General features: G+C 39.1%; 2 protein-coding genes across 3 annotated transcripts in view; one reads left to right on the forward strand and one right to left on the reverse strand.

Moving 5' to 3' along the window:
- The window catches only part of LOC149072115 (uncharacterized), a 102544-nt gene that overhangs the window by 46158 nt on the left and 39585 nt on the right, over positions 1-16801 (forward strand). The window lies entirely within an intron of this gene.
- On the reverse strand, positions 54-1470 carry LOC149072116 (uncharacterized). Its single transcript, XM_089246681.1, has one exon. The coding sequence runs from the start codon at positions 1269-1271 to the stop codon at positions 54-56; it is 1218 nt and encodes a 405-aa protein (XP_089102807.1). The 5' UTR covers positions 1272-1470.

Here is a 16801-nt window from a genome sequence, read left to right on the forward strand (position 1 = left end):
GTACTGACTTGTACTGAAATAAGAGAGGGGAAAAAGAAAAACAAAAAAAGTTATCATTGATTATGATGGTTTGAACAGTTTCGCTTTGGTGTGACTGTAGAGGACTCTAGCAATGGCTGCTGCGCAGGAGTATCCTTTGAAGGAGGAACTTGAAATTTATTTTTCTTATGAGGCAGTTCACTGGTGAATGCGGATGCGATCAGCTCACTGTTAAGTGCAGATGACAATAGTGGTACAGCTTCCTTGATGACTTGAGATATCAGATCTGGAACAATTGACTGAATAGCTTCAGTGATCAGTGCATGCATGGAGATTTTCACATCTTCAATTATTTTTTCATGCATTGATTCGATTTCTTTACGGACCAAATTTTGGATATCGATTTTTAAGTCTGTGATAGTTGATGGCACACAATTTATACTTGCTCTGTCAGCAAAAGTTGGCGATTTATCTTGGAAGAATTTGCGAGCTTGATGAATTGGAATCCGCTTGATTGTTTTGTACTTGATTATTTCTGCCTCTTTAATAAATGTTGGGCACTTCTTGTCCATGGGATCATGACCTTGAGCGCAGTTTATACATTTAGGAGCATTTGAACATGATTCTGTATCATGATGATCACCACAGGTCCTACAGATAGTGTTCGTAACTGGACAAAATTTAGTACGATGGGTAAATTTGAAGCAACGAGTGCATTGGCTTGGTTTTTCTATAAACTCTTGAGGATGGAAGATTTGGAACCATAATTTGAGATCAGCAGGAATGGAACTGCCCAAGATGGTAATTAACAAAGTATTTGTGGGTATTTTATTTTTCACAAAACGTCTAATGCACAATGGAACCAAACCATTGTCCATCAGCTCTAAAGCCACATCACTCAGCTTTTCGGAACATGGAATATCTCTCAGAAGCAGTTTTGAAGATAATGTATCAGTAAGTAGAGTCGCTCTGACCCGAATATTTCCAATAGAGGACAGCGATAGGGCCTCCAATACAACTTCAGGTGATGCTGAAGTGAGAAGTAGGTCATTTCTTGCGAATCGGATTTCATCGATGAGTTTTGCATTCAGGAATTTTTGTTCAAGGCACATACGTAATTCCTTGGGCTTTGATTTTGGGATGGTCGTATCTCCAACAATCTTGACGGTGAACTGTAAGTTTGATCCAGATAGATTTTGAATAATGTCCTTGGGGCCGATGTCCGAAACCCAGAGATTATTTTCCGCCGATGTAGAAGGTAAGTCATTCAATGTCTCCATGGGAGAAAACATATTAGAGGATAGAGAATTCAATGATTGATGGTATTCATTGGGAGAGAACAATGCAGTATTAGAAGTATCTACACCTACGTCACTGAAGAAACACCCCAGATACTAACTAGTTGACCAAAAAGAGCAAAATAAATATTATATATACGTTTGAACACTGAAAAAAAAACGACAAAAGCGAAGAATTAAGCGAAACAGAGAAAAAAAAAACCCTGAAAATTTAGCAAACAGGAAGAAAAAGCCGACCTCAAACGCGTGACGAATAAGCCGCCATTTTTTTCTGAAGACGGACAAATGTAAACAATCACAACAAACACTCTCGAGCCAGACGGTCTTGACTTTGGATTCTTGTGATGTTGCCCTCACAAGGAATTAAATTATATTTTTTAAGTGCTGGGAAAACACCACTCCCTCTAGTGAATAGACGAAAGCGATATGTAACGAGAAGGTAGTTTGATGGGTCTTCTAGAACGAGGCTGTCCTTGAAGTTTCGATTTATCAGTCTCATCCTAAGTCTTCACTGTCGGATGAAGAAGTTGTGAAGACCCCGGATGAGACGCTTGATTGTCGTTAGTATTTCTAGTGACTTGATGTTCTTGGTGAAGCAGGGTTTCAACCGGTTTGTGGAGATGCTTTTTCGTTGCCGTTTACTGAGAGAGTAATATTGCTCTGTCATTTTGATGACTTGGATGGTTGGCAGCATCCATCTATTGAGGTCTCCCCACACAACAATTGTCTTTCTCTGGTCTCCCGATTGAAGAGGGAAAAACAGCCATTTTTTCAGATGGATCAAAAACAAATACTGGCACTGCAGCAGTATTTGTAAGGGTATCAAACAACTCCATTAACCATACTTGGTGTCTCCGCTTACAAAATGATAACTCTGTGTTCCAGGTAGAACTGGTCGCCATTCTTCACACTTTAGACTTCTGTAAAGCCACAAAAAATAAAATTATTATATATACCAGGTCTTGCCAGTTTGAAAGCCATCCGAAATCCAGGCACTTCCTAGTAAGACACATTAGAAATCTACGAATAACCTTTCAACGTTGTCATGGATCAAAGCACATCAAGGTATTTTCGGCAATGAGGCCACGGACACAGCTGCAAAAGCAGCCACTCAACCAGATGAGATAACTGAACTCCTACTCCCAGCTTCGCACGCCAAGAAACTTCTTAGAACTTCATTACTTGCGGCTTGGCAACAAGCATAGGATGCCACAGAAACATCTAATGTCAACCTCATTGTTCCAGAAGTAAGTCTCCTCAATAATGTACGGACAAGAGAAAATACTATTTTTATCACCGAACATGGGCCCCTACCGACTTACTTGAAAAGATTCCGAATTTCTTCAAACAAATTTTGTAATTGCGACCAAATTGGAGACTTGGTGCATTATTTTACGTCATGCCATTGCACGAAGGATCTTCATTTTCCGCTTTTCGAACCGGCTAAGATCACTTGGAAAAAACGTATTATTCATTCGCAGATGCTATCAATTCAAGCAGCTTCCATCATCAGACAACTGGAGAGAGAACTACACGATTACCACGACAAAAGACGTATAGTAATACACACTGATTCGTCTGACACTTCAGATGTTGAGGACAGTTACTCCCCCCCCCCCCCCCAATAACACGCAGCAGGGCTAGAACTCTATGCACGGTGGTCGAGCATGAGCAATGATAGAAAAGGAAACCGTATATAGAAATTTGAATCATCAACTTTCTTACTGCACTTGGACGTTCCCTGATTTCCCAAGCCAAATATGTTCATAATACACATTTTGGCACTTGTTATTTGTATCAATATTACCCACATCATATAATTCTGTATAATTTGTGTGAATCGTGTCTTCAATATGCAAATTATATGTATTTGTACCTACAATATACTGCATTATACAATTGTATTGCATTATACATTGTACTTGCAATGGACTTGGAAGTTCCCCGATTTCCCAACCCAAATGTGTTGTTCATAATGTAATTTTAGGCATTTGTTGTTGTTCGTATTGTATTTACCAGCATCATATAATTGACAGCATTGCATCTACATAATTTTTTTGAATCGTATGTTTTTTTTTTCTTCTTCTCCCACACTATTTCCATATATAACATGCAACCTGTGTCGCTCACCACACTTCCGACATCACACGGCTACTACAACACCTAGTTGAACTTCCCAGTTACTACCCTCAGCGGGGATAGTGGCTGAGATGTTGTTTTAGGTTTGCTACCCCCGCCAGGACCGCAGGATGACGACCGGGATGTTTTAGACCAACATTTTAGCGACGCGATTGCAATGTTTTCCAGTGTTAACTATGCTTCGATAACGCGTGCGTGCGTGCGTGCGTGTGTATATATATGATCAGTGTAGAGTGTGAATTTTCTGCCTTCAAGGACGTAACGGAAACACTTTATTGTTGAATACGTAGCGAGAAGTTCTCGGGGTCGTACGTGGAGTCAGTCGTTGAGAGAAGAAGCTTAGCGGTTGCCAATCATTATTGATTTCTGCTGAACAACTTCTCCAACAACCATATCGGATGCGTCGACCATTATAGCAAGCTCTGCATCAGGAGAAGGATGAGCGAGAATGGTGACGTTGATGAGCTGTTGCTTGGTTGACTCGAATGCTGCAATAGCTTTTTCAGGCCACTCGATTAGAGATTTGTCGTTTTTCTTGTTGCCTTTGAGGTAGTCATTAAGAATAGCTTGATTTTTCGCCGCGTTGGGAATAAATCGGCGGTATTATTAAGAGATATTTTCTTAGATCATTTACTGTCTCTGGTCTCTTGTACTTTTGGATGGCATTGATTCGTTCGGATGTTGGACAGATACTTCTAGCAGTGATGTGATGACCAAGATAGGTGATTTCAGAATGTTCGAACGAGCATTTTTCGAGACTGATCACAAAACCTGCATCCTTGAGTCTATCGAAAACTTGTCGTAAATGGATGTGATGCTCGTCTACACCAGCGGTTCTCAACCTTTTTTTGCCCATGGCCCCCTTTCAACCATTTCTCATTCCTGTGGCCCCCTTGCGACCATGATTAATTTCCTACCCCCCCCCCCCGTTTTGCCGTTAAAAGCAATTTTTCAAATATTTTTTGAAGTATAAATATAAGTTTGAATTTAATTTATTTTTAATTTATGAAAATAACGAAAAAGCAAAATAAACATGATACAACAGAGTAAAAAAATATATGTAATAAATTTTTTTCAATCAAATGTGAACATTGCGCTTGAAGACGGCATAATGTCATCAAGTTACTGTACAAGATGAAGTTTGAATTTACAAATTAGTTTTTCTTGGGTAAATTTGTATTTGGGTGAATCAAAATTTCAAGCTAATCAGAAATCATAAATAATCAGATTTCAAATAAGAAAATTATGGGTTTATTGATTATAATTTTGATACGGTGAAATTTACATTCATCATGAAAATCTGTCTCGTTGAATTACAAGCTATCTCCCAGTGGCTGTTTGGTTCATAATGTGGCCTCTGTCTCGCAGGCGAACAAAGCAACGTGTGAGTTTGGCTTACACAATATTTCACACAACAGACACTATTACATATAATGTACAGGGTGCATAGGTAACAAGACGTATGGAATTTTACTGGAAAACCGCGTTCACACTACAGGAATAATTTCAATTAGAAAAATTATCCAAATAACGTGTATAGTACTCGCATATGTCGTTCATGTTGCGAGGGGTTGTACAGTTATTAAAATAAAAATGTTAACTTTTTATACAGACACAGTGTGCTCAAAAACCCAATTACAATGTTGTTGCTCCGTCTCTTCTGATACCAACAAAACCGTTTTATCCGCCTTTAACGTTGTTTTTTTGGTTGGTTGTCTTCAAATAAATGTTACTGTCAATCACTGTCAATAAAGTGACACTGTATGCATATATACATTCATCTCAAAGCCTTATAATTATTGATAACAAACTCATGACAAGGGCTCTGATTTTTATGACCTAAAGAAGAAACGTAGTTGCTAATAACTTATCAGCAGAGCAACGACGTTTCATCTTTAGGTCATAAAAATCAGAGCTCTACTTATGAGAAATTGGTTACACACATGCAAAAAAATCATTGTTCTCGTGAAACTCAAAAATTTTGATATTTCAAGTGCTAAATTTCATCTTTCACAACTACTCAGATCCTTATTTATGCTCGTGATTGAAATATCACGCCAATTGATTGCCAACCAATCAAATCTTTATGTTAATGTTACTTAAATAGGGGAAAAATAGCGAAAAAAATATTCTATGCATTTTGTTTGAAATTAAATTTTCTTTGTCACTCTTTTAATAAATTTCTTCATGGCCCCCTTATCAGCAGCCATGGCTCCCCTTTTGCGATATTTTCCTCCATGGCCCCCCCCCTGGAATATCCTAGGGCCCCCTTGGGGCCATATGGCCCCCGGTTGAGAACCACTGGTTTACACTTTTTGAAGCAATCAATAGGTGATCAATGTATACCAAACACAAGTCTAAGTCTTTGGGTACACAATGAAGAAAACTTTGGAAGGTCTGGGCGGCATTTCGTAGGCCGAATGTCATTCTGGTGAGCTCGAATAAGCCGAATGGTGTTGTGATGGTATTTTTTCAATGTCGTCTGGTGCAACTGGTTTGTGATGATATCGAACCAAGTCGATAGTGGAGAAGATCGTGCAATCGTGCAAGTTTGATGAAAAGTCTTGCAGGTTTGGTATCGGGTATCGATCTAATTGAGTGATGGCGTTGAGACCTCTGTAATCACCACATGGTCTCTAACCACCAGTCTTCTTTGGCATCAGAAGTAAAGGACTAGATCATGAGTTTCAGGAGGGTATGCATATGAATTGTTGCATCATATAGTCGAAATAGCCACATTGGCGTACGCAAGGCGGGAGTTTGGAGTTCTAACTCCCCCCTTGAGCCAATGTTAGTGTTATTTTGCAGGGAAAAAACGTAAACCCTTCCCCCCCCCCCTAGAAGGAAAATGAATCTGAAAACCCACCCTTGAGAAAATTCTTCGTACGCCTATGAATAGCCATGTCGGCTAATTTGGCTAACCTTGTTTGCCGCGAGGTTTTTCATCTCCTTGCGCAATTGTGATGGATAGTCGACAATCACCCAAATCTAAACCGGAAAGTAATTTCTTGATTTGGGTGTTCTCCGTTTCAGACATTCCAGATGTTAGAGCATCCTTCAGAGCAGCATATGGACGATCATCGGGATGAGACATGACGATGTCACTGACTACGTTGAGCAGCCGTTGGTTCATGGCACCAACCACGATGTTGTACTTGGTTTCTTCGATGGTCACTCTTGCCGTTTTGAACTGGGCCTCCAAGTGCACGAACAACAACGCTGGCATCTCACACCAGAAAGGAGGGTAGTTTGATTCTCATGCTGTCTGCTTGCAGGTCCTGAGTGAGGGAGACATTGGTTGCCGTATCATGCGCGTTTGAGAAAATAAGGGTCACCAATATACTTATGGGAGCTAACTTTGAGATATAACTATAATATACATTAGATGTTGCGTATAATATAAGAACGGCCGGTCTTAGACCTAGTGGCCCCCCCCCCCAGGTGCAAATCGAGAGTGATGTGTCGGAAGAGGCAATTTTTGCCAGTCATTATTGTCCGTAAAATACGGGACTCAAAATACGGATACCAAAACTCTTGGGTGATCGTCCCCTCTTGGTTGGACATCAAGGGACGAAGAAGTCGGAAAAAGCTTTCTTCCTAGAATGGGATTACTGCTATTCAGCTTGTAAACAAGAATAAAAACCTAACTTGTGTGATTTAATTAACAGATTTCAAAATAGTAAAAAAGCAAAAAGTCACATTTATGCAGGGTACTCATCAGAAAGGATCTATTTTCTTCATACTCATTTTCATTGAATTTTGTGGTAAAATTCGCGTGGTGCACGCATCACGTACGGGCTAAGCTGCTAATAAAAGTGGTTAAATTAAAGTGATATTTCCGTATGAGTTCTTTCATATTTATAAAACTCATGAACTTCAAAATTATCTCTTTGAACTTTGAAGTTATCTCTTTCAGACCCAGTACTAAGAAACAGAAGGGCCAGGCAAATACCAGCTAAAGCACCAGGCCCTACAACTTGGGCAGGCCCGTAACTATTTTGAAACAACTTGAGCGGTGCCCCGAGCCGAATGGGATAGGGGCGTGCTTGTGACTTCTCCTTTTTCTGAGCATAACTATTTCAAGGAGACTCCAAGAAAAGACTGCTCCGAGAAAGCACGCTACGGACCTGGGGAAGGGGAAGAGCCGTCTTAAAAGCATCATGGGCTCCCGGGCCAAGTGGTTTTTCTGAGGCCCTACCTAGTAAATTCTGGAAAGTTTTAACTAGATCTCATTTTTGTGAGGTTCCTCTACTCTTGAGGCTTCCGGCGCGTGCCCGGGTGGACCCATGCGTTAAGGCGGCACTAGGACGGGGTTGTTTTATTCTCTCTGTAGATTTTTTAACGGCTTTAATTTCAACGATAACGCACAATTCTTGAAGTTTTGGCTGAACATCCCTGAGGTTAAAAAAAGAATATCTAAAGTGAAAAGAAGCAACTCGCACATTTGTGCATACAAGGTCTAAAAGGATTATGCATAATCGCCAGTAAAAGTGATAAATGTCGCGAAATTTATCAAACTTACCGAGACAATTGGTGATTATGCATTACCGATTCAACGCATTTACTGTAACATACATTTAATTCTATATTTCAACTTCAAAAAACCTCATTTCAAATATACGAAGACATATATCCGAAATTTCTCTTATTCGAAATGGATTTGCCGCAGCCCCCCTCTTTGTTTTGGATACTAAAGTAATGTGAGGTACATTACTTTATTTCCATATTACCATTTACCCTATTCTGCTGCGTATAATCCGTAGATTATACGTTTGAAAAAAATTATGTTGAAATAAAAATAAAACTTCGGATCGATTGGTAAGGGACAATTCTAGGTTAAGGTGTGTCGCAGGGAATCTTTCTCTAATAGGGTTGTTAATAAATGAAATAGCTTACCCAGGAGGTAGTAATTGACACGTTTAAAAAGAAATACGACAAAAATGTTGGGGTAAATCGAGAAGCTATCCATACTTGGAATAAAAAAGACAACCACAAATATTTTTTATGGGTATTGTATAATATTTTGTCATATATATATATATATTGTTTATAATTTTTGTGATTGTGTGCATTTTTAATTGGGTTGCTGTATTTTAGTAATGTATGACATCCTTACATGTTATGGACATCTTTTTCTCAGCCACCTCGTTGGGTATTTTGCCTGTTGTGGCCTTGTATTTGTATATGAATTTCTTAGTGGATCATCATTATCATGACGAGTTTTAACTTCGAAGCGGCTTTAGTGTGGATAAACCACTGCATCTTATCTACAACTTTTTTTCCTGAGAGGTTTCATTAGTCATAATTACGTTAAAAATTTAATTAAAAAACATATATTTTTTAAATATTTATAAATGGGGTAGATGCCAGTACAAAAATTGACATTTTCTCTACAAAACAGTGTTGAACTTCCCCCCCCCCCTTCACTTCCTTGAAAGCGATTTTATATTGGTAAATGAAATTTTCTCATGTGGGTTATATACCGCTGTGGACTGTACGTGGTGCCTTTTGTCCTCAAACTAGCAAAGTTTGCATCTCGATAGGTTTTGTTTAATTCTAATTCAAGATTAACGTCGAGGACTGAGGAAAACAGAAAGAAATTACTTACCTTCAAAATGACTTTCTTTAAGATGATTAAAATTCTTACAACTCTTATAGAAAACTAATACAACAAAAATTAAAATCGAAAATTTCACTAGGATCACCACATTTTAATTTCGATCGATTTTATACTGAGGTTTTTGGCCCTTCTTGAAAGTCAGTTGGCATATCTTGTCACGCAATCTCGGCATTGATTTGTGATTACTACCTTATTGCATCCTTCATTGGCTGACCGACCAGTCGAAAGCAGGGCTGTTACCAAAATAATATCCCCTCAAAAGTGTTATCACCCCCACTCCCCATCCCTTATTTACGAATTTGAAGTGTCAACAGTCTCTCGCGATACGTATATATATACTATCATACGTATCTACACTATTGTTTTTTTTAGATTTGAAAAGCAATCAATGGCTTAACAAAGTGATTCCCAACGTGGGCATTGGAAAGTTCTAGGGGGGCGGTAGAAGCTACGGGTATAACATAGGATCCTATGGGTTAGATTGCGTTGGGGGCGATGGGAAAAAAAATTTCTGAAGAAGGGGGCGAAGGGGACAAAAAAGGTTGAGAAACTATGGCTTAACCCCACATGAAAAACCATAAAAAACGGAGAAATAACGATCGTTTTACATTCCTATCTTCTGACTCGACAGACATAGCTGTGTCCAGCTTCCTATAGTATTGTGTTTCTGATAATATTCTAATGATTTAATCGTTTTGATAATTATCAACCTGCTCCACTTTTGAAAGAAAGAAAACTCATTCACTGTCGACTTCTCTACTTGTACAGAGGGAACTGTTCTGAAAAAGGAGTTTGATCTATGGTTATGCAAAGCTCAGCTAATCATATTTTCCAATTGTTCTTTCTACATCTCCTTTTAATGGCAACAAAAGACCACTCAATCTGCTTCTGGAAAATCTCACATTTCTCTCTTTCAGATGTTTATCTTCCTATTTCCTAAAACATGGTCATAAAAATCCCTCTAGTTCCCGAACTTCTTTTTTTCTTGTTTCGCGGTGTGCCAATCCAAATATTTTCCAATACGTTTTCCAATTGTTTTCCACTGTGCCTCAAAGCTTACCTTACAGTTGCAGGCAGCTAGATTAAGTATTCCCCAGCTAGATCAAGTACACAATGATTTGTATTCCCAAATAATACGTAACATAGTATAAAAATTGCATGTTTTAATAAACTGGCACATTGTTTAATTAATAAATCTATTTGGTGACATAATTAATAAATCTATTTGGTGACATAATTAATAAATCTATTTGGTGACATAATTAATAAATCTATTTGGTGACATAATTAATAAATCTATTTGGTGACATAATTAATAAATCTATATGGACATATGATCGCTCTTCCACCTGGTACCTTACCAAGGTGCAAAACAATGCAGTGAAACATATTTTAGGGACAACGATGCTAATGTGGAACAACAATATTTTTTTTTTTTTCACCTCAAACTTTTTTCTTAGTTTCAAAAATAGAATTGGGGGGGGGGGGTCATGATTGTGGAATCTGGTTTGCAAAGCTGTTTAAAAAAAATCAAATTGAATTTCCAACATACGTTCCTCATTAGTTTCTTGAAAGGAAAAATATGTCTTTTAGAGCCCCGTTGGGGCCACACCTTACCAAGGCCTCCTAGACAAAGATACTATCTAGGAGCCTTATAGGAGGCTCACTGGGTATCTGGAACAAGATCCATGAAACTCCGAAAAGATGTTCAGTTGTGTAAGTACGGTTTGTTAAAATTTTCCACACACACATACGTTGCACTCAGTTGCAGGCTCGAGACAAAATGTCTACCCGAGCGGGACCTATTTTTGGGCCTCCTGACCTCCCCAATTAAAAGAAACTTTTGTTTCAATCGCTTCGTTTTGATGCGTTCAAGGGAATAGCGATATTTTATGTCATAACACATCACGTCGAATTTTTTTTGCCCTTTTAACTTGGATTTGGTGCTCCTCCTAGAGTGGGCAGAAATCATTTTCCCATTTTTTCTTACTTTTACCTCGAACTTAACCGCCCCTCCTAGAAAGGGCACAAATAAATTTTTCTTTTTTTTGCGTTTCCACTTCGGATATGACGCCCCTCCAAATGCGAGCAGAAATAATTTTCTGTAATTTCTTTCACCCTTTTACGTCGGATTTGGTGTTCCTCCTAGTGGGCACAAATAATTTTTCCTAATTTTTTTTTTGCCCTCTCTCACTTCGGATTTGGCGCCCTTCTAGAGCACACCCAGTGCCACCGAGCACCGAGCTGCCCCTGGTTTTCCTAATAGGAAGGTCTGGTGAGTCGGGAGACTGACCAGTGATCGGGGGCGCCAAAGTGCATGGGTTTTCTCGTGTGAGCACATTTTTGTTTCTCCTCGTGTAACAGATAGGAAAGAGACCCAAGTACAGGATCCCTATTTAAAATGGTCGGCAAATCATAGGTTTTAATTCATTCTTTTTAAATATTAATTCAATATATATATATTTTTTTTTGAAATACTGTACTGTGTTGACGATTCGATAAAAGTAATATGAGTAGGAGAAAAAGAGGCATGAAAGGCCTCTGGCTCAAAATCTTTCCCACATCACCTTCAATTCCTGTAATACTCCCCACAACACAGGAAAACACTTTTGCTCTCGTTAGTAGAAAAATTGGGTGACCGAGGGCGATTCCTCCATAAAGCCGGGTTTTCCTAGGAGCAGGTTTCTACAGCGCGCGCAGCGTAAAAATGCTGATTGATCAAAAAACCTGAATTTCTGGTTTTTAACCAATGAGCGTTTTCAGGCTGCACACAGCGCAAAATTTTTACTCCTAGGAAAACTCGGCTTTATTTTTATTTTTTACAACACAACTAAAGAGAAAGAAATTGCGTCTGCCCCACAAAATCTCCTGCAGGGATAAACGAAAAGAGCTCGAGAGAGAGAGAGTGTGTATTTTTATCTGACCAAAATCGCTATATAGTGTAGCGAGGTTGATTGTGACGGGTTTAGAACCCGGGTCGAGACCCAGATACCTTCACCTCCGTATATAGGTGCACCGCCCATCCATTCTTTTCGTTTCGAAAAATAACCGTAATATTATATACACTCAAACCTCCAAGTTTTTCTCATCTCGGTCATTTTTCATGTATATTATATAGTTATTTTTTTAAATATGTATCTTAAAGATATTTTTCTAGTAATGTATATCTAACGTGTTTCGACGCCCCTTCTCATTTGGCGCTCGGTGCAATTGCACTGGTCGAACTGCCCTAAGACCGCCCATGAATATACGCAACATTTGATTGGGTAACAATTATTTATTTACAATATTAGCAAAGGTAAAATGAAACAGGATTTAGAGGAGAGCAGGGACATGTGTATCGATGCGTAAACAACATGGCGAAAGAATAACAGGAGGTGACGTGACCAGCGCGTCCGTTGAGAAAGCATGGGGAATCAGGGTTGCCAGGTGAAGCCAGTGATCGCTCTATTAAAGGGACCAAGTAATCCCGAACAAACAGTGGCTTCCCATGCTTTCCTATGAGAAACATCCCCGTTTTTAAAAAAATCATTTTAAAATTTACTATTCCCTTTAGGAACTCGATTTTTTTCCCTCAAATTCTGTGGATATATTTATACAATTGAACGAAAGATTTTACAATTTTATTTGTTATTTGTTTTCGAATATCAACTTCAACAACATGGAACCTTTTGCAAAAATAACCAAAATTTACCCATATCTTATGGCACAAAATTTCTTCTCGGCATTTTAATTTTAAAAAAAATATGCCAAAGCATCTAACACCTCAGTGCTGAGAGAGAGACAATGTTTAAAGACACTTGAACTAGCGTGTTTGAAAAAAACTGAATTTTTTTTGCGATAAACATTATACACTGGTGAAATAAATTAAGAGAATTTGCATATTTTATCGAATTTCATGAAAAGAACTGAACTGAGTGTAAAACCACTGCTTCTAGACAAAAATGCAAATCTTGTACTTCAAATACGTAAGCGTAGACGTGTGTGTAGGCGGAGCCAGTAGAGAAACAGGCTTTAGAAACGCGTGTAAGTTAAGACGCATTTCGTTCGCTAGCACACCTCGGCGAATTTCTTGGTGTTATTTTGCAGCAATCGATTAATTTCAAATTGTAACAGTAAAAATGAGTAACCACCGACGTTTAGATGATGGAATGAGGGGGCGAATTGTGGGGAGGCTAGAAGCAGGCCAATCTCAAGTCCAGATTTGTAGAGAGTTCAATTTAACGCCCAGCGTCGTGTGTAACTTATGGAAACAGTTCCAGGATACGGTATCTATCGAGAGAAAGCCTGGGCAAAGTCGTCCAAGAGCCACGACGACCAGAGAAGATCGCCATTTGTCGATTATAGCGAGGCGTAACCGGAGTGCTATAGCTTCTCAGCTCTCTTGTGACTTGTATGCAGCCACAGGAACCAGTGTATCAAGGGTGACTGTTTCCAAAAGACTTCATGAGAGAGGGTTGTTTGCAAGAAGACCTGCTGTTTGCCTCCCGCTCACTTCTACGGACAGGAGAATCCGTTTATCATGGTGCAGAGAGCATAGATATTGGAGTATGGATCAATGGGCGACCGTTCTCTTCACTGATGAGTCCCGGTTCAGCCTAAGCACCGATTCTCACCGTACGTTCATATGGAGAGAACCAGGGACCCGCTACCTACCCTCCAATGTCCGCGAAATCGACCATTATGGCGGAGGAGGTTTAATGGTCTGGGCAGGCATCATGTTGGATGGCCACACACCTCTCCATGTCCATGAAAGAGGCACTGTGACTGGTGTGAGGTATAGGGATAAGGTCTTGGAGCCCTATGTTCGCCTTTTCAGGGGTGCAGTTGGCCCATTTCATTTAGTTCATTTTAATGGACGATAACGCGAGGCCACATAGAGCTCTTCTGCTCGACGATTTTCTAGAGAGTGAGGATATTCACCGGATGGATTGGCCAGCCAGATCTCCAGACCTTAACCCTATAGAGCATGTCTGGAACGCTCTGGGGAGGGCAATTGCAACTCGCAACCCCCCTCCGGGAACCATCCAGGGAATGAAAACAGCGTTGCTGAACGAGTGGGACCAATTGCCACAGGAAATGGTAAACTGCCTTATTTCAAGTATGAAATCACGCTGCGAGACCTGTATATCTGTAAGAGGAGACCATACCCTCTATTAACCCAATTTTTTGTTTATTCTGCAACCGCTGTTTCATACCTTCCGACTCCAACGAGTGTTACGCACGATCATGCGTGTGTATTACAATTATTGAATGGTTATTTGTTTTGTATTGTATCAATGTATGTACATATCAAATTTCATTAAAATCGGTACAGTAGTTCTAGAGATAATCGACCAAGTCTACAAATTCTCTTAATTTCTTACACCAGTGTAGGTATCTCTGTGTGAGTCAAATAATTCTTTTCTAAAAACATGTTCTATCCAAAGGTTCATATACTTCCATTGTCTACTACCAGGAAAAGCCTCTGAGAATTGAACATGTGGAATTTAGCACACGTAGTAAATCTAAAACAAATATACTGTCGATCCCGCTTATAACGTTCCCATTCAGAACGTTTTTCCACTTAGTACGACATATTATAGTTGTCCCAATCGAAATAATTCTCATTAAGATTTCCTGTTTAAAGTGTTTTCCTGCTTACATTTTTATGAGTTTTTTGAAAAACGTTACAAGCAGGATCTACTGTAATTAAAAGTTAGAGGCACACATATATTTACCAATAGATTGATTTTACATTTCTTTAAAAAAATGTTATAGCTCTTTTAATATTATCTTCTGATTTAAATTTAAAGCAAATGACACTCTCTCAGACACTTATCTTCTGATTCCCTATTCATATAAATCCTTGCGAAGCGATTTCTTGGTAGAATGACTTTATTTTCCCTCCCTGATGGTCCACCACTCTGATCTGTCGCTATTTAACTGCCACATATTTTAACACCTGAATATAGGCGCCGAAACCTATGGGCTGAGTCTTGAGCGCCCCCCAATACATTTTGTAAAGAGGTTGAGTCTCCTCCCCTAATAATTCAAAAACAATGCAATGCACCTTCCTCCTCCTGCGTACGCGCTTGACCAGCAACTTTCAGCCCCTCCAATGTTTTCTTCACGTCAGCGGCTCTGATGGGAGCTATGTCAGATTTTGTGTAGGTGAAACTCGTGTGTTTGTGTAGGCCCAGCATTCAGCGTGTTTTGTGTTGAGTAGGTGGTGCCATCTATTTAGGGCTGCAACTAAATAATTTCTCAAATGGGACAAGCACACATTTTCGCACTCCATGTAATGTAGTAGTTATAAAGGGTGAATTCGACATCCCCTCTAGTTCAGAGCCCGGGAGAGCACTAGACCCGCCTGCTCCCCCCCAGTTGCGGCCCTGAATCTATCCTCCAAATTGGGTTTTCATTTATTCGAAATTTAATGTAAATACAAATTTGTGTTGTAGGTCTGTGAAAAATGCTCTGGTCGCCTCGAAAATTACAAAATAGGAAAACCTTAGAAAATCGTATTTTTAGCCGATTACCAGTGCGCAATCACGGGTTCCAAACCCCGACTTTCACCAGAGGCAAAATCGGGAAGGGGGTATGGGGGTCCGAGCCTCCTCCCCCCCCCCCCCCTCCAAGGAAATGAAAAATATTTTTTTAGAAAATTAAAATATTGGAGAAAATAGTCTTATACTATGTTAATTTAAAATTATTTTTAAGCGTTAGTGGCCCGCAATTTCTGTGGAAGAAATCCTTCTGCCCCTCAAGAGCCGATTCTGCGTACACACCCGTGATTTTCGCGATGCGAAACGGTGACTACCACATAGCAGCAGCTAGATAGCAAAACTGGATATTCAATTTAGAGTTCTTACAGGTTCGTTTTTTCTTTTTTTTTTCTGAACGATCTCGGAAAATGTTTTACACTTTGAACAGGCATTCCAAATTCTTTACGATTTTTCAAAAAATGCGCATTCGCAATCTTGTAAGAACAAGGCCAATTACCGCCGTATAGATGAATGCCGGCAGATAGCCGTGAAAGTACCGTAATTTCCGGTATGTACCTGAAGGAGAGAAAATCCTCAAGGGAGTAGCACACAACTCCGAAAGTTGAAAATTCTGTACATGATCCCTCATTAAGGGAAGCAACTATAGTCCGTTTCAGGTTAACTTTGCAGTGAAGGGGAAGCTACGAGAGAACTGCATCACTCGTTGCTATGGGAACGAAAGCCTCTTAACCAATGTATCGATGCGCGGCCTCGGTAAGGTATGGCCGATTCTCGCCAATCTCACTGAGAAAAATATTTTTTACGTGTAACGTAATTGCACAGTTAAATTAGTAATAATTATAGAATTAAAAGAAAACCATTGCCGATACTTTCAGAAATTAAAGTGAGGTTTTTGAAATCATTTGTTTTGTTTTTTGATTAGAAAGTGTTTTAAAATTTAGAAAAAATAATTATCTTCTATCAGCTTGTCACTAACTCTTGTGTTTAACTCTGTTTCAAAAAACAGTCATATGTTTCTGCGATATTTCCCTTCCCTCAGCTGAAATTTATTAACAAAAAAAAAAAAAAAATCCAAACAATATTATGAAAGCAACGTATAATTTTAAAATACTGTATATTAACCATGGCTCTCAAAAACTTGGGGATTTTTAATTTTTAAAAAAATTTAAATAGAAAAAATTAACGTTAAATAAAATTGAGAAGAAGCAGATTAACTCTGTTTTCACGTGTAAATGCAGGAATAGCACCAAATGATAATAATGATACGGAAAAGTTGA

Source organism: Pholcus phalangioides, unplaced genomic scaffold (genome assembly GCF_987345545.1).
Source record: "Pholcus phalangioides strain wild (caught in Gottingen) unplaced genomic scaffold, Ppha-v1.0 ptg000017l_1, whole genome shotgun sequence".
Taxonomy (NCBI): domain Eukaryota; kingdom Metazoa; phylum Arthropoda; class Arachnida; order Araneae; family Pholcidae; genus Pholcus; species Pholcus phalangioides.

Coding starts and splice junctions, on each gene's coding strand:
- LOC149072116 (XM_089246681.1), bottom strand. CDS start 1,271: ATGTTTTCTCCCATGGAGACATTGAATGACTTACCTTCTACATCGGCG.